Below are 13,894 nucleotides of genomic sequence, written 5' to 3'. Positions count from 1 at the left end.
CCTCTTCTTCCTTTGTTCATGGAATCGGCCTCCAAGCCACCACCTTGTAGTGGAGAAGTGTGGCTCAATGGTTAGATCGGCAGACCCTGATGCAGAGGTCTGGCCCAGGACCAGGGTTCAATTCCCGCCTCGGCGGGTCTTGGGCTCAATTTCCTCGGACCCGATAATTCTCGCCTCGGTGCCTATTCTAATCATGGGTCCCACTTTGCAACTCTGGGCAATAGCTTGCTTAATCTCTACAGCGGCCCCAACAGCGCTGGGATGCCTGGCTTCACCTTGGGGGTGCCCAGGAGTGGACATTTCACAGGTAAAAGCCAGGAAGGGTTCCACAGCGGTATGCGTTAAAGCGCCAGGACACCCCAGTTGGGGTATAAGTGCGCTTTACAAGTACATATTTCATTTCATTTCATTCATTGTATTGAGAAATGGATCCTGCAGCTACAGGACTATCACTTTATAGTGGTCTTCTGTCCAGGAACTCAGAACCCGGCAAAGCTATCTGTCAAAACATACCCGCCCGCCACCTGGGGGGGGGGAGATACTGGATGCAGAAGAAGTGGAGGAGTATGTCCGTCTGGTAGTCGAAAGGTCCAGGTCCGTTTCTCTTGCCCTGGAGGAGATCAAGGAAGCCACTGAAAGGGATGAGTGTCACCAGCTCTGTGTTTATGCGGTAAAGTCGGGAAAATGGAATATCCTGCTGGACAAGATGAAGTATTGCACGGGGGAGGTGAGATCAATGCTGGTGTCATTACACAATGTGAGGAGCGAGTTGGTCATATTCCCTGAAGGGTGCCTGATGAGAGGACCAAGGTTGGTGACCTTCCAGTAGAGGTGTGGGTAGAAAGACGTGCGCTCCTGTACTAAAATTAGCTTGCACCAACCAGCTAGTCTTTCCATAGCGTGGTATGAAAGTACAATAGTCCCTCTTAACTAGCTGGTGCTGTGAATTGTCAAAGTGGGGTACACTTTGAGTGTATACCCCTGACCAGACGAGCCTTGTGCTCTGGTGATGATGAAGAACCGGGTTTTCTTAGAACCCAGCGGTGCCAGGGACACACCCGAAGTCTTTGGATTCTCCTGTCTTGGAATACAGAGACACGGAATACTTATGGATGGCGTCAGAGATCAAATTTATTAGCTGCAGCTAGTAACAGTAAACCAAGCAATACAACACGGTGTACAACTCAGGAAACTGCTCAATTTTCATAGAGCAAGATGTCGCTTTTTATACACCATATTCTCATTATAAATGTACACCCACTGCGCAAAATTCTGACCAATAGGACACATTTTCTAACTGAGTATCACATTAACAAAAACCCAATTTACAGTAACCCAACCCAAAAGTTAATTATTAGGACTGTCCCAAATTCAATTTCCACAAGCCGGACATAATTGAAAGCACTACCCATGTAATGAAAAGTCGTAAGGAAAGAAACAATTCAGATGCTGATTAGGATAAGGATAAGATATGTGCAAGGAAACTAAAAGTTAACGATATCCTGAACATTGATTGGCAATTTTATACAAGAATCAAACTTAAGGGAAATGGGTTTTGCGAGGTCAGTTTCAGGTGAAGAGGTCAGTTTCTCTGCAATTCACTCACAAGTCAGAAAAAGGCCTGTTAATGCATACATGAACAATGAGGCCCATGCAACTTTGTTCGTTCGGTTACCTCCACGGCCTACGTGAGGGCAACACAAAAATGGCGTCTTGAACAACTCAAACAAAATGGAGTCTGGTTCGAAATCACGGAACCTCAATGAGCAAAACCAAGAAGTGCCTCCAGTGAACTCAAATGTAGCCCCAAATTATAAGTCAAGCCAGAAAATATTAAACAAGGGCAGTGTATCAAAGATTTTCTGGCCAAGTGAGAAATAATGTCCCTACAGGGCATATACACGTTGATGTTCAATCGCTTTAGGAAAAAAAGTTACCAAATACAAGGAGCCCTTGCAGTAGAGCTATTTAAATTACTGTTTGTTTCAGTTTCTCATTTTCATCATGAATTTTTGGTCAAATACTATTGTTGCTGAAATTAGTGGGTATAAATAAATTACTTTTCGTCAATGAACCTGGATTTGTAAATAATTCACAAATTCACAACCGAAATTTACAAAAGATTAACTCTTTGAAGAGTACCCGCACCTTTTTGTATCAACAGTATTTGAAAAACTGAACAAATCTACAGTGAAACACAAAAAGAATATTCTAAGTAAAGTTATATTTTCATTCCTAATAATGTATTGCAGAGAGCAAAAATTCCTTTGGCACTTAAAAAGGCACTATTTCAAAAGAGGGGGCACCAGGAGCCTTATAGGTCAAGCATACGAGGCTGTATGATAGAGGCACGAATGGATAAACCACACGTGCTTGTATCACGCAGCCTAAACGATGAATTTGTCTTAACAACCATGCATCCCTTTACTACGCATGCCTTTACCACATAATTTCATGAAAGGGATGAGTGGTAAAGGAGTATGCATGGCTAGGGTTGCGACCCCCTCCCCCGCTTTAAGATACAAACTCCTCCCCACCCGCCTCGCGGTCCAAATACCCCTACCCCCTCCCAGTCTCTAACCCTTAAACACTACCTCAACCCCCGCCCAGCCCCTTGTGCTGTCCCTACAACTACCCCCTTCCACTACCCTTAGGCAAACCCTTATTTTAAAAACTACTGACCCTCCCAACATTAAAAACTAACCAGCCCTGCCCTAAACCCTATTCACTAGTCCGACTAACCCATTCCCCTCCCCGAGGCCTAAAGCCCTGACCCATCCCTAAAGATTATCCCGCCCTCCCATAAGCCCTAAAAACTACCCCAACTACCCATTCCCCTGCCCTGAGGCCTAATACCCTAATCCCTAATTTTAAAAAACGACCTAACCCTCCCCACGCCCTAAAAACTACCCCAGAACCTTCAGCCCTGAAAACTAGCCGACCCCCCACCAGCCCCGAAAACTAGCCCTGGAAACTACCTCCAACCCTGTAAACTAGCCCCCAACACCCAGCCCAGAAAACTACCCCGACCCCCCCCACCTCTGAAAATTACCCCGAACCAGTCCCAGCCCAGAAAACTACCCCGACTCACCCCTAGCCCAGAAACCTACTCCCGACCTACCCTCCAGCCCACAAAACTACCCCCGAATCCCCCGCCCAGAATTAGTGGATTAGAGTGATGTTCTTATTGCACAGTACATTTGAAAGCCGGGGGAGAGAGGCCGGATGCTGGATCATACTGAAGTGCATGCTATCGGGTGAATGTGTTGTAGCCGACACACGGTATGTATTAGTTTGAATGGACTTTGCAGTCCAGGTATAGGGCCCCAGCTGTTCTGCAGATGTGCAGTGATAATTGTTTTCCATATTTTCTTTCTCCCTGCAGACAAGAGCAGTAGCAGCGTCAGTGCCAACAAACGTCAGAAAGTTGCCCAGGATTTCCTTAACTCCCTAGACCAGACCGGTGAGCTCCTGGTGCTGTTTGAAGACGAAGAAGTTGACGAAGTAAAACAGGAAAGGATGGAGGTACGATAAATCTCCTTCCAACGTTTCCTCTCTGTTTGGGAAAAGGTCCCATATATTTTGAGGAAGACACTCCGTGTTTTGTCTCTGACTTAGTAAAGGTATTTTTTCCTTTTTTTTCGAGCCTAGGCAGCGCATGCGCTGCTCTGTAAGGCATGCTGTATTAGCATATGGACTTAAAAGTCCCCCCATATTTTTCATTGGCTTGTATCATTGTCCTTTGTAAATGGTGGCGTCTTATTCGTTAATTGGCTTGTTAGTCCCTCCTTAGTACCGCCTTGTCTTCATTTGTAACCTCTCATGAGAACTGGCCCTTTTACTTCTGTTATTACACTGCATGTCTGTGAGTACTATTTTCTTTAATAAGTTTCTCCTGCTGTAGTCACAACATGCTTTCCTGGAACACTCATTTTCCAAGCAGCCCGGGACAATGGCGGCCGCTTCTTTCAAATGAAATAGGTCTCGCATTTACAAGAGTTTGAGCTATTGGCATTGTAAATGACAATGGCTTTTATTTATGTGTTAATTATAAAAACAGATAAATAAAAGGCATTGTCATTTACAATGCCAATAGCTTAAATTCACACTAATGCAAGACCTATTGAGTTGCAAATGCTTGCTATGTTTGGTTTAACGACTATGCATGCCTTTTTAAGGTAAATGAAAATGCTGCTGTGCTAACATTAAGCAAGTAAGGGTCTGATTCATTAAGGCCACCTAGAAAATCAGAAATCCCCCTCTCATCGGTTTGCTTTTATCTTTGGAGTAGATTACTGACTTTCTGGGGATTCGCTGAGAATCCAAGAAGTACTCCTTAAAATCTGTCGCAAAATTTCACAAGTACTCCTTCTTCAACAAAATTTTCCTCATATGGATTTTGTACCAGATGCAAAATCCACACGAGTAATTGATGCGTGAAGGTGCATTTGCAAATGGGGCTTTTTTACTTTTTTCTCCACACCAAACTTTCTCCGGTGGACAAATATTTTCCCCTACACCACCCCTAAATGCTTATTACTTTCCCTTTCTTACCCTGAAAATATATTTTATTTTGCATTTCACAGGAGTAAAAATGTTTGTGATTCCCATCTGCATTTGGCAAATCCAATGCTTTGTAATGCTCCCATTCCTGCCCTAAACCCAAATTTATGATGGTGAAAAATTCACCACAATACTGGTGGATTTACACATTTTATAATTATAATGTATTTTCTATAGTGTCAGAACCCTTTCAGAGGGTCACAGGGCAAGCAAGAGGTGCAGGGCCCAACTGTGAAGGGGTTGAGGCCTTTTACTCCCTAATGACCCGGAGTCTGACCTACAATGGGTCCTGAACAACTGGGCCAAGTACCCCTTCAGCACTTCACTGTCAGTGGTATTGCGGGTCGAGTAGTCAAATGATTCTTGGGGAGAGGTCAACACAGGGGGTGAACATAGGCTCACAACTCAAAATACCTTCAGCAGCAGCAATAAATGGCTGTCCAGGTAAATACTTGCTTTTGTGAAAAAGGGAGTATTTATCAATACAAAGTAAAATATGGCATTCAGGCCTCTAGTGTTTGAACATGCGGGTTCCTGAGTCCCAATTCCCACTCGCTAGCAGTAGTTGTTATTCCCCATTCATTATTGGTGACATTCAGGTTAAGACCCATCACTAGTCTGAGTCTAAGGGGTCCAACTCCGACTCTTTTATTAAAATCAGAAGTGTTCAAGCACTGAGGCGCTATATAACAGGCAAGCTTCCTGGACAATCTGACACGTAAATCAGTCTTACTCACACAAGCAAGACCTGCACGGCCGGAGTCTCTGTGCATGCCCCCTTCATAGGCGCTGAAGCCGCAGACGCTGTCTTTGGTGAGTTCTTCACACGCGACCTTGATGGAGCAGTAGTTGAGTGTCCTCACGTTTCTCACGCGGTCCTACGGAGGCCGTGGTGAGGGGGGTTCCTAGATGTTCCTCTGATGCTGGTAAGTTTCTTGGGATCCCCTCCAGTGGAGATAGATGGGGCTCAATGCTCCTGGTGCTTATCCTCAGTCAAAGTTTGGGCCTGAACGGGTCACCATGGCGACCTCCTCCTCACTACAACTGTTTCAAACAAACAACGCTCCTTGCCTTGTCTCGGTGGCCCCTCTGGGCATATGGGGTCACAGCCCTCACTCTGTACACCGACTATGGCTGGATCGGTACAGCAGCAATCTTCATGCTATCCCCACCTGGCATATAGATTCGCCAACTTCACTCAGCACAAGAGCTACAGCCCGATGTGCACGGAAGTAATCTTCGCGTCTGTCCCACGTGGCACACAGGGTAGCCGATTTCGGACATGCACACAGACAACGACCCGATCAGTGCAGCAAAGTTCATGGCTCACTTCATGACAGCCCTCTGGGTCACCGACTATACCTTGCATACAGGCAACAACCAGATTGTGCAGCAGCCATCTCCTCACACCTCGCTACAGGGATCCAATTGCCAGGATCCCCCACTGGACCTCTATTTCTCCATTGCGGTTCTCTTCCTCAGAAGGCACAATGGTCTTGGTAAGAAGGCTAGCACTGGTGTTCCAGGCTACAGGGGCAGTTGATCTTGGATTCCTGTGCTGATGTCCCCTCACCCACCAGGGTGATTGGCAGGCCTTGGTCCCAAGTCCTGGTCACGGGCAGAAGTCTTACAAAGCTTATCCTCCTTGCACAGCCTGACTGACTGCTTGAACGTTGACAGTTGTGGGGGCCTCCAGCTCTCCTCCTTATAGTCCATTTCAAGACACCAAATGTGATTTAGAGTCTGAATCATTGAAGTTTATGTTGTGTGTCCCGTTCTTTTTGAAGTGCCCTCTTCTCTGCCCTTCCTCCAGAAAGCTGCATGTCACAGCAGGCGCGATTTCAAATCTGATAGTACAACAACAAAGGCCTTGAGCGTGACAAGAGGTTCACAGCTGGATGTCAGCCGCAATTATATGTGTATCAAAAGGTTACCCCATGGCCCCAGCCCTAGACTTTTTGATTTTCTTATCACCCCAGTCTCCTTCCTGAGATGTGAATAGGCCCCTTCCCAGTGACCTCTCTCTGAATTAAAGAGCACCCTTTGATGTATACCACAAAGCTCGACTGTCCCTTCCTCCAGTGTCACATCCAGCTCCCAGGAATGCAGCAGTCCACAAATCTGTCTGGTGGGGGTAGGTGGGAGTGATTCCTCTACTTCCTCATGTTCTTCCAGTTAGCCATGAGTCTCTAAGAATGGAACTGGGAATCTTCCATGTACTGTACCGTTCACAGGCATGCATACTTCGAGAACATCCCTGTATTGTACCATTCACAGGCACACATACACCCCAAACCAATGTAGGCCAAGGGTCAGTTAAGCACATAGCAGTGGAACTTTAAATAAATGAGGCTGTAGGCCACACTTCAGTGACACAGGTAAAAAAAGCCTGTTAACTCGTGCTGATCACTGCACAATATGCTGCCTCCACTGCGCTTGTGCTGCTTAACTCCTGTCAAATGCAAAAAGAACAATTGATGGACAGAATGCTGCACAATGTCAAACATTCACCCCAGTACAGAGATCTGGCCCTAAATTCATCGTTTTTTTTGCTCGCCATTCCAGTTCAGACCCAGACAAATGCAAATCAGTCTTGAGCCTGTGAACAGTCCAACCCGAACTGCTAGGCAATGTCTTCCCTGGACTGGACAAAAGCATCCTGGGACTGATTTCGGGGCATCACCCCTCTTCAGCCAGGCTAGCTTGACTCCAGTGGCATGGAGAGCACATCTGGGCATACCGTCCCTCTCAGGGTGACAAATGCAAAAAAGAACAATTGATGGACAGAATGCAGCACAATGTCAAACATTCACCCAGTACAGAGATCTGGGCCAAAATCCATTGTTTTTTGCCATTCTAACTCAGACCAAGCCAAATGCAAATCAGTCTTGAACCTGTTCCCCTTGGGAAAAGTCCAGCCGAACTGCCAGGCCAGGTCCTACCCGGACTTGAAAAAAGCATCATGGGATCGGTTTCGGGGCATTGCCCCTCATCAGCCAGGCTTGCTTGACTCCAGTGGCACGGAGAGTATGGGACCCACGTCTCAGCATGTCCGTCCCACTTGGGGCGCTCACTGTGAACATAATGGAAGGTCATTTTACGCTACAGCTCTCCAGCATTTACTGCAATGCCTGTCAAACAAGGGCACCTGCCACAAGAGCGAAACTAATCCCTCTCGTAAAGCAAAATTTATTTATTTATTTTATTTAAAAGTTTTGTAGAGCGCGTAGTAACCCTAGAGCATCCCAGCGCTGGAACCTGAGTTCGGGAGGGGACAGTAGCGGAAGGGAGGAAGGGTTTAGGGGAAGAGAAGAGTTTTCAGTGCCTTCCTAAAATGAAGGTGGTTAGGTTCGGTTCTCAGTCTCCGGGGGAGACTGTTCCACTGTTTGGCAGTGTGTACCGAAAAGCGACGTCCTCCAGACCGAGCTTTTTTTACTCTGGGAACGGTGATAAAGTTCTCTTCGCTTGAACGAAGAGCTCTTGTCGCTTTATAGGGAGCGATGAGGTTCTTGAGGATTGGTGGTCCTTTGTTATGGAGGAGTTTGTGGGCCAGACAGAGGGCCTTGAAAGCGACCCTCTCTCTGACTGGAAGCCAGTGTAGAAGCTTCAGAGCTGGCTTAGCCGAGGATCTGGCTGGAGTGAGAGTGAGTAGGCGGGCCGCGGCGTTTTGGATTCTCTGCAGGGTGTTGAATGTGGCTTCCGGGGCGCCCAGGTAGATTGCATTGCTGTAATCTAGCCTCGCCAGAATGAGGCCCTGGATCAGAAGTTTCCGAGAAGTGGCAGGGAGCAGGGGGAAGACCTTCCTACATGCCCTGAGGAGTCCAAAGCAGATTCCTGCCATCTTTTTTGCCTGAGTTCTGAAGCTCAGGTCCTTTTCAAGCCATACGCCCAGGCTCTTGACCTCCTCCTTAGGGGCTGGGGGGTCACCCAAGCAGTCAGGCCAGATGTTAGGCGGCAAGGAGGGCCCTTTGTGTCCGAGCAGCAGGATCTCTGTCTTGGACCCATTCAGTTTAAGCGCTGAGGTGTTCATCCAGTTGTGGATTTCGGTGAGACATCCGTGGAGATTGGAAGAGTCTTGGTGAGGGTGTGAGAGGGTCACCACCAGCTGGGTATCGTCGGCGTAATTGATGATCGTCACGCCGAACGGGGTGACCAGTTCCTCCAGCGGGGACATGTAAACGTTAAATAACGTCGGGCTAAGAGATGAGCCCTGCGGTACACCACAGCGAAGGGGGATCGCGGAGGAGTGGCTGTTATTCTCCCAGACTTGGAAGGAGCGGCCGTCTAGGAAAGACGTAAGCCACTCCAGGGCCGTGCCCCTTACTCCAAAGTCTCTCAGTCGCTGGATCAGAATCTGGTGATTTACAGTGTCGAAGGCCGCACTGAGGTCCAGGAGGATCACTGCCACTGATCCTCCTGTATCCAAAATGCTTCTGGCCTTCTCCACTGCCGCCAGGAGGGCGGTGTCGGTGCCCTGACCTGGGCGGAAACCTGTCTGGGAGTTCCTGAGTACGTTGTTACTTTCTAGGAATAGTGATAGTTTTTTATTCACTAGCTTCTCCGTGATTTTACTGTTTCCCGGAAGGAGGGAAATTAGCCTGTGGTTGGCTGGGTCCTGGGGGTCCAATGAGGGTTTCTTCAGAAGACCTTTGACCACCGCCACTTTCCAGCTGGGAGGGACTACTCCCTGTGTAAGGGAGGCGTTGATGAGGGACGTGAGAGAGGGAATGATGGTGCTAGACACTTTTTTCAGGAAACGAAGCGGAGCGGGGTCGCTGGGCGAACCACGTTTGATTGTGGCCAGCGTCGCGGCTACTTCTTCCATGGAGACTGGGCCGAAAGTGTCGAGAAAGGGTGTGGGGGCATCGGAGGGCTGGGTGTGGCAGTGAGGGGAGGTGAGTAGGTCCCCGTCATAGTGGCCGGCGTCGGAGGGGGGTAGGGATGCAAGGATTTTTTGAATGTTTTCGTCGAAGAAAGTGGCGAGTTTAATACATTTACTTTCCGCGGCTATGGGGTCCAAGGGTTTCACAGGAGGGTCAGGGGCGTGAAGAAGCTCTTTAAGGATGACGATGGTTTCTTGAGCAGAGCAGGACGCATTTTCAATTCTTTCTTCGTAGAATGTGCTCTTGGTTTTATGGAGCTCCCGTTTGTAAGTTTTTATGGAAGTGCGAAATATGTCTTTCTTATCTGCTGTCTTTTCTTTCCTCCATATGCGTTCATTTCTCTTGCATTCCTTCCGTAAGAGATTCAGTTCGGGGTGTACCAAGGGGAGGGGTTGACTCTCTTGGCACATTTAAGGGTGCTGGATCTTGGTAAGAGGCAATCCAGAGATTGGGAGAGCCATGTATTGAATTCAATGTCTGCGGTAATGGGGTTTTGTGAGGTGGGGGGGATATCTTCCCTAAGTTTAGCTGCCCATTCGTCTGGGATCAATTTGTGCCAGCGTCTGATGAGGGTTCTGAATTTGGGCGTATGGGTAGGAAGAGTCTTGATGTGCCAATCGAAAGGGACCAGAAAGTGGTCGGTCCAGGGAAGAGGGAGATGAACACGGGAACTGAGGTTTTGGATGTTTGTGAAAATGGGGTCAAGCAGCTGCCCTTTGTCATGAGTTGCCTGTGGATTCTTTAGGCGAAGACCAGTGGAGGAGATATCCAGTAGGAGGTCGGCTGGCAATCTGTTATATTAAAGTTGAAGTTAATTAATATTGTGCACCTTTGTATATTGTCCTTAATGTGTATCAATTTGTTGTCAATAGTTCAGCGACCACTCTCATACCCATTCAGATCATGAGGTGAAGTTGGCGAAGTGTAGTATTTCATTTAAAAAAAAAGAAAATAATTAAATCTTTGTTCTGCCAATGTACTTGTTGGCTATGCTCCCTTCCTATCTCTGGTATACCAGGCCGGTTTAGAGTCATTCCACTCAAGAGTAAAAAGCTGTTTCCACTTCTGCCCTTCACTGGTGTGCCCGTAACACAGAAGGGAAATAGGACCGACAGCTGTTCATTGGCTTAATCATTGGACCCCAGGTTTTGCATCCAGTCCACCAGCTTAATCCATACTTGTCCTAGACTACTATGGTCACATACTAGGTCCTGTAAACTTATATTTACAACACTCTTTTTGCACTCATGAAAGGGGGGTGGAACACTCGATTTCCATGATTTACAGATTTCCCGTCTTCCTAAGAGAATTCCATAAAAAATAAATCTTGCATCCGGCCTACTAACTTAGGTAGTATTATCTAGGCATATACCAAAAAATACAAGGAGGGGGCTTACCCTCACCGTAATGCCTGTAACTTCCGTTAAAAATTCACAGACCTCAAGCCCAAACTTAGTAATCTCAGGGCAGAGGGATCTCCACATCGTGGGCATACATGTTGTGTTCCTGAAAATGTTTCTAATTTTTCTGGGGACCAGTATACCCTATAGACAGTAAAGAGATGATTGCATTTCAGGTAAGCCAGTTTAACTGTCTCTCTTAGCATCGCAAAAGAACCCAACCAGATATCACTCACATTTAAATTCATCTCTTCATTGCCCCAAAGTTTTTGAATGTCTTTCTCCAAGTCATCTTCTGCGTTTACTATGGTGTGGTACCACAAAGCAACCTCCTTCTTAACAATACCAGTTTTAATTGCTTGGTCTAACCAAGAATCATCGTCCACCTCATTCCAATCTTGAGTTACCCACCATCCAGAGAGCTGGTAATACTTAAATCTAATTGGTTGGCTCCCTGAAAGTAGACTTAAAATCTCCCACCGACTAGGTCGGTTCCCACCTGGGGATCTCCCCAGCGAGAGATTTCTGCGTTCATCAGTGGGAGGCTAAGTGCATCTTTCAAACACTCTGGGGTCCTTGGGGATTCCCATCACCAGGGTCCTAGATGTGTAGTAAGATGTCCCTAACTTTTTCCGGAAAAACACCCATACTTCCAGAGCCTCAGATAAAATCTTGAGTCTTGATTTTTTTAAACTTCGGGTCCCCAAATTTAAATAAAAATTGATCTTGCCCCTCTCACAACTCACTAAGCATTGCCCCAAAAGAAATCCTATTGCTGAACAATCCACTTTATTTAAAAGCATCCGACAGTTCTTAAAAAGGAAAGCATGCCCATAGATCATCAAATCAGGTAGTGCCAGCCTACCCTTCTCCAACCTCCTCCTTAATCTTTTCCAAGATATGCGAGATCCCTTCGAAGCCCAGATAAAACTATCTATTGTTCCTTGTAATTTAGCAATCTCCCTTTTATCAAACAATAATGGTAAGGATTTAAAAAGAAAAGTGATTTTGGTAGAATAATCCTTTTAATAAGGTTTACCCTTCTATACAAATTTAGAGGGAGGTTTGACCACCTAGCCAACAATCTCCCTACCTCCTGACTGATCTTTTTCCTGTTCATTGTGGTTACTTCCGCTAGTTTCTGTGTAATTATAATATCAAGGTAGCGCATACACGATTTTGCCTGCAGGGTTTGCTTTGGTTGGTTCCATTCCATGATTTCTGTCTTGTTTCTATTCACCTTATATCTGGATATCTTTCCGAACGCTTCTGCTTTTGCCATCAAGGTAGGAAAAGCCCTGTCGGGGTTTAACGTGTAAAGTAAAAGATCATCAGCATATAAGGCACATTTTATCTTAAGAGTTCCATAAGTGAAAGGAACAAGGGTAGTGTCCTCTCTAATCCATGCTGCTAAAGGTACAATATACAAATTAAATAAAAGCGGGGACAGGGAGCACCCCTGCCTAGTTCCGCGCATTATATTGAATCAGTCAGTTAACTCACCATTTACGAGCACCCTCGCTCTGGGTAGACGTACAGAAGTTGAACAGCCTTTATTATGTAATTTGGGAATCTGAATATCTTTAGAGTCTCCCAGAGATATGGCGAGTGAATCTGATCAAAAGCCTTGGCAGCGTCCACTTCCACGACGGTTACATGTAGATTATGCCGTTTGCCAAGTCTATTACTCCAAGCAATGAGAAGGTTAGCTCATTGAGCTGTCTCCCAGGTATAAATACTCTCTGATCACTATATATAATACCTTTTATAATCCTAGCTACCCTGGTAGCCAAGATACCTGTGAAAACCTTGTAGTCTGTGTTCAACAGTGATATTGGCATCTATGAGTACACTGCAAGAGGGTCTTTGTTAGGTTTCAGAATTAGCATTACCGTTGCCTCAGCCCAACTTAAAGGAGGATCTTCCCCTTCTATCAGTATTGCATTAAAAGCTCTTTGAGCACTGGTACTATGATGTCAAGGAGACTAAGGTACATCTCAGTTGGGAGGCAATCTGGCCCCAGCTTCCTTGCCTTTAGCCATCTGCCTAAACTGCTGTCTAATCTCCTCCTCTGTTATCTTGATCGCTAGAGTCCCCTTCTGGTCTTCGGTTAAATTTGGGAGTTCGATTTCCTTAAAAAAAACCTCAATATTATCTCTCCCAGGGGAGATATTCTCTTTATACAGTTGACTCATATGTCTACAAACTTCCAAACCAATTTCTGTGCTAGTATCAACTATATCTCCCGTCATAGACTTTCTAAGACTACTGATTTGATAGCGAGCTTTGTATACTTTGGCTTCCCAGGCCAAGAGGGAACCACTCTTCTTGCCGTATGCAAAGTGCTGCAATGTACTGCCCTTCCATCTATCTGACAATATCTTATTGAGGCTCCTTGATATTCTGCTTGCAACTGTTCTAGTTGCTTTGTGAGCGAGGCCACCTTGCTAGGACTCTCTAATGAGGCCTTTTGTAACTCCTGCTCTTTACTTTTTATAGTTTGTAGGAACATTTCCTCTTGGTGCCTCATACTACGTTTTTTACCCACCATAGTTGCGGTGCCTATAGATCCTAGAAAGGCCTTAAAGGTGTCCCATATGATTTGAGCTTTAGCTGATCCATTATTAGCGTCGAAAAAGGCTGCTACCTCATCTTTCATCTTAGATAGAACCCCTTTGTCTAACAAGATTGTGCTGTCTAAGGTCCATCTTATCATACTCCTCTTATCTTGAAGCTTTAATGAAAAGAAAACGGCCAAGTGGTCTGATACTATAGCAGGTACATGCTTAATCGAGTCCACCCCTGATAATAACTCACGATCTAATAAGAAGTAATCACTACGTGAGTGATGGCCATATTTTTTGCTAAAAAAAGTAAAATCCCTCTTGTCTCCCATCTTAAATCTCCAGATATCAACTAGATTTAATTCATTGATTAAGGTTTTAGGTACCGCCATTGTTTTTGATGGGGTAACGTATTTGACTTTGGACGTTCTATCCAACACCTTGCTTAAAACTATATTAAAGTCCCCTCCAAGTATGGTAGGGG

General features: G+C 45.9%; 1 protein-coding gene across 8 annotated transcripts in view; it reads left to right on the top strand.

Moving 5' to 3' along the window:
* The window catches only part of SUPT3H (SPT3 homolog, SAGA and STAGA complex component), a 2,933,604-nt gene that overhangs the window by 1,997,426 nt on the left and 922,284 nt on the right, over positions 1–13,894 (top strand). For all 8 annotated transcript variants that reach the window (XM_078647631.1, XM_078647630.1, XM_078647629.1 and 5 more), the window contains one exon: positions 3,386–3,525. In XM_078647631.1, coding sequence (XP_078503757.1) covers positions 3,386–3,525 — 140 coding nt within the window. The remainder of the gene's footprint in view (positions 1–3,385; positions 3,526–13,894) is intronic.

The sequence above is a fragment of the Lissotriton helveticus genome, chromosome 6, assembly GCF_964261635.1.
Source record: "Lissotriton helveticus chromosome 6, aLisHel1.1, whole genome shotgun sequence".
NCBI classification, from domain to species: Eukaryota; Metazoa; Chordata; class Amphibia; order Caudata; family Salamandridae; genus Lissotriton; species Lissotriton helveticus.
Note: the sequence above shows the minus strand (reverse complement) of the source record. Positions and strands in the feature narration are given on the sequence as shown.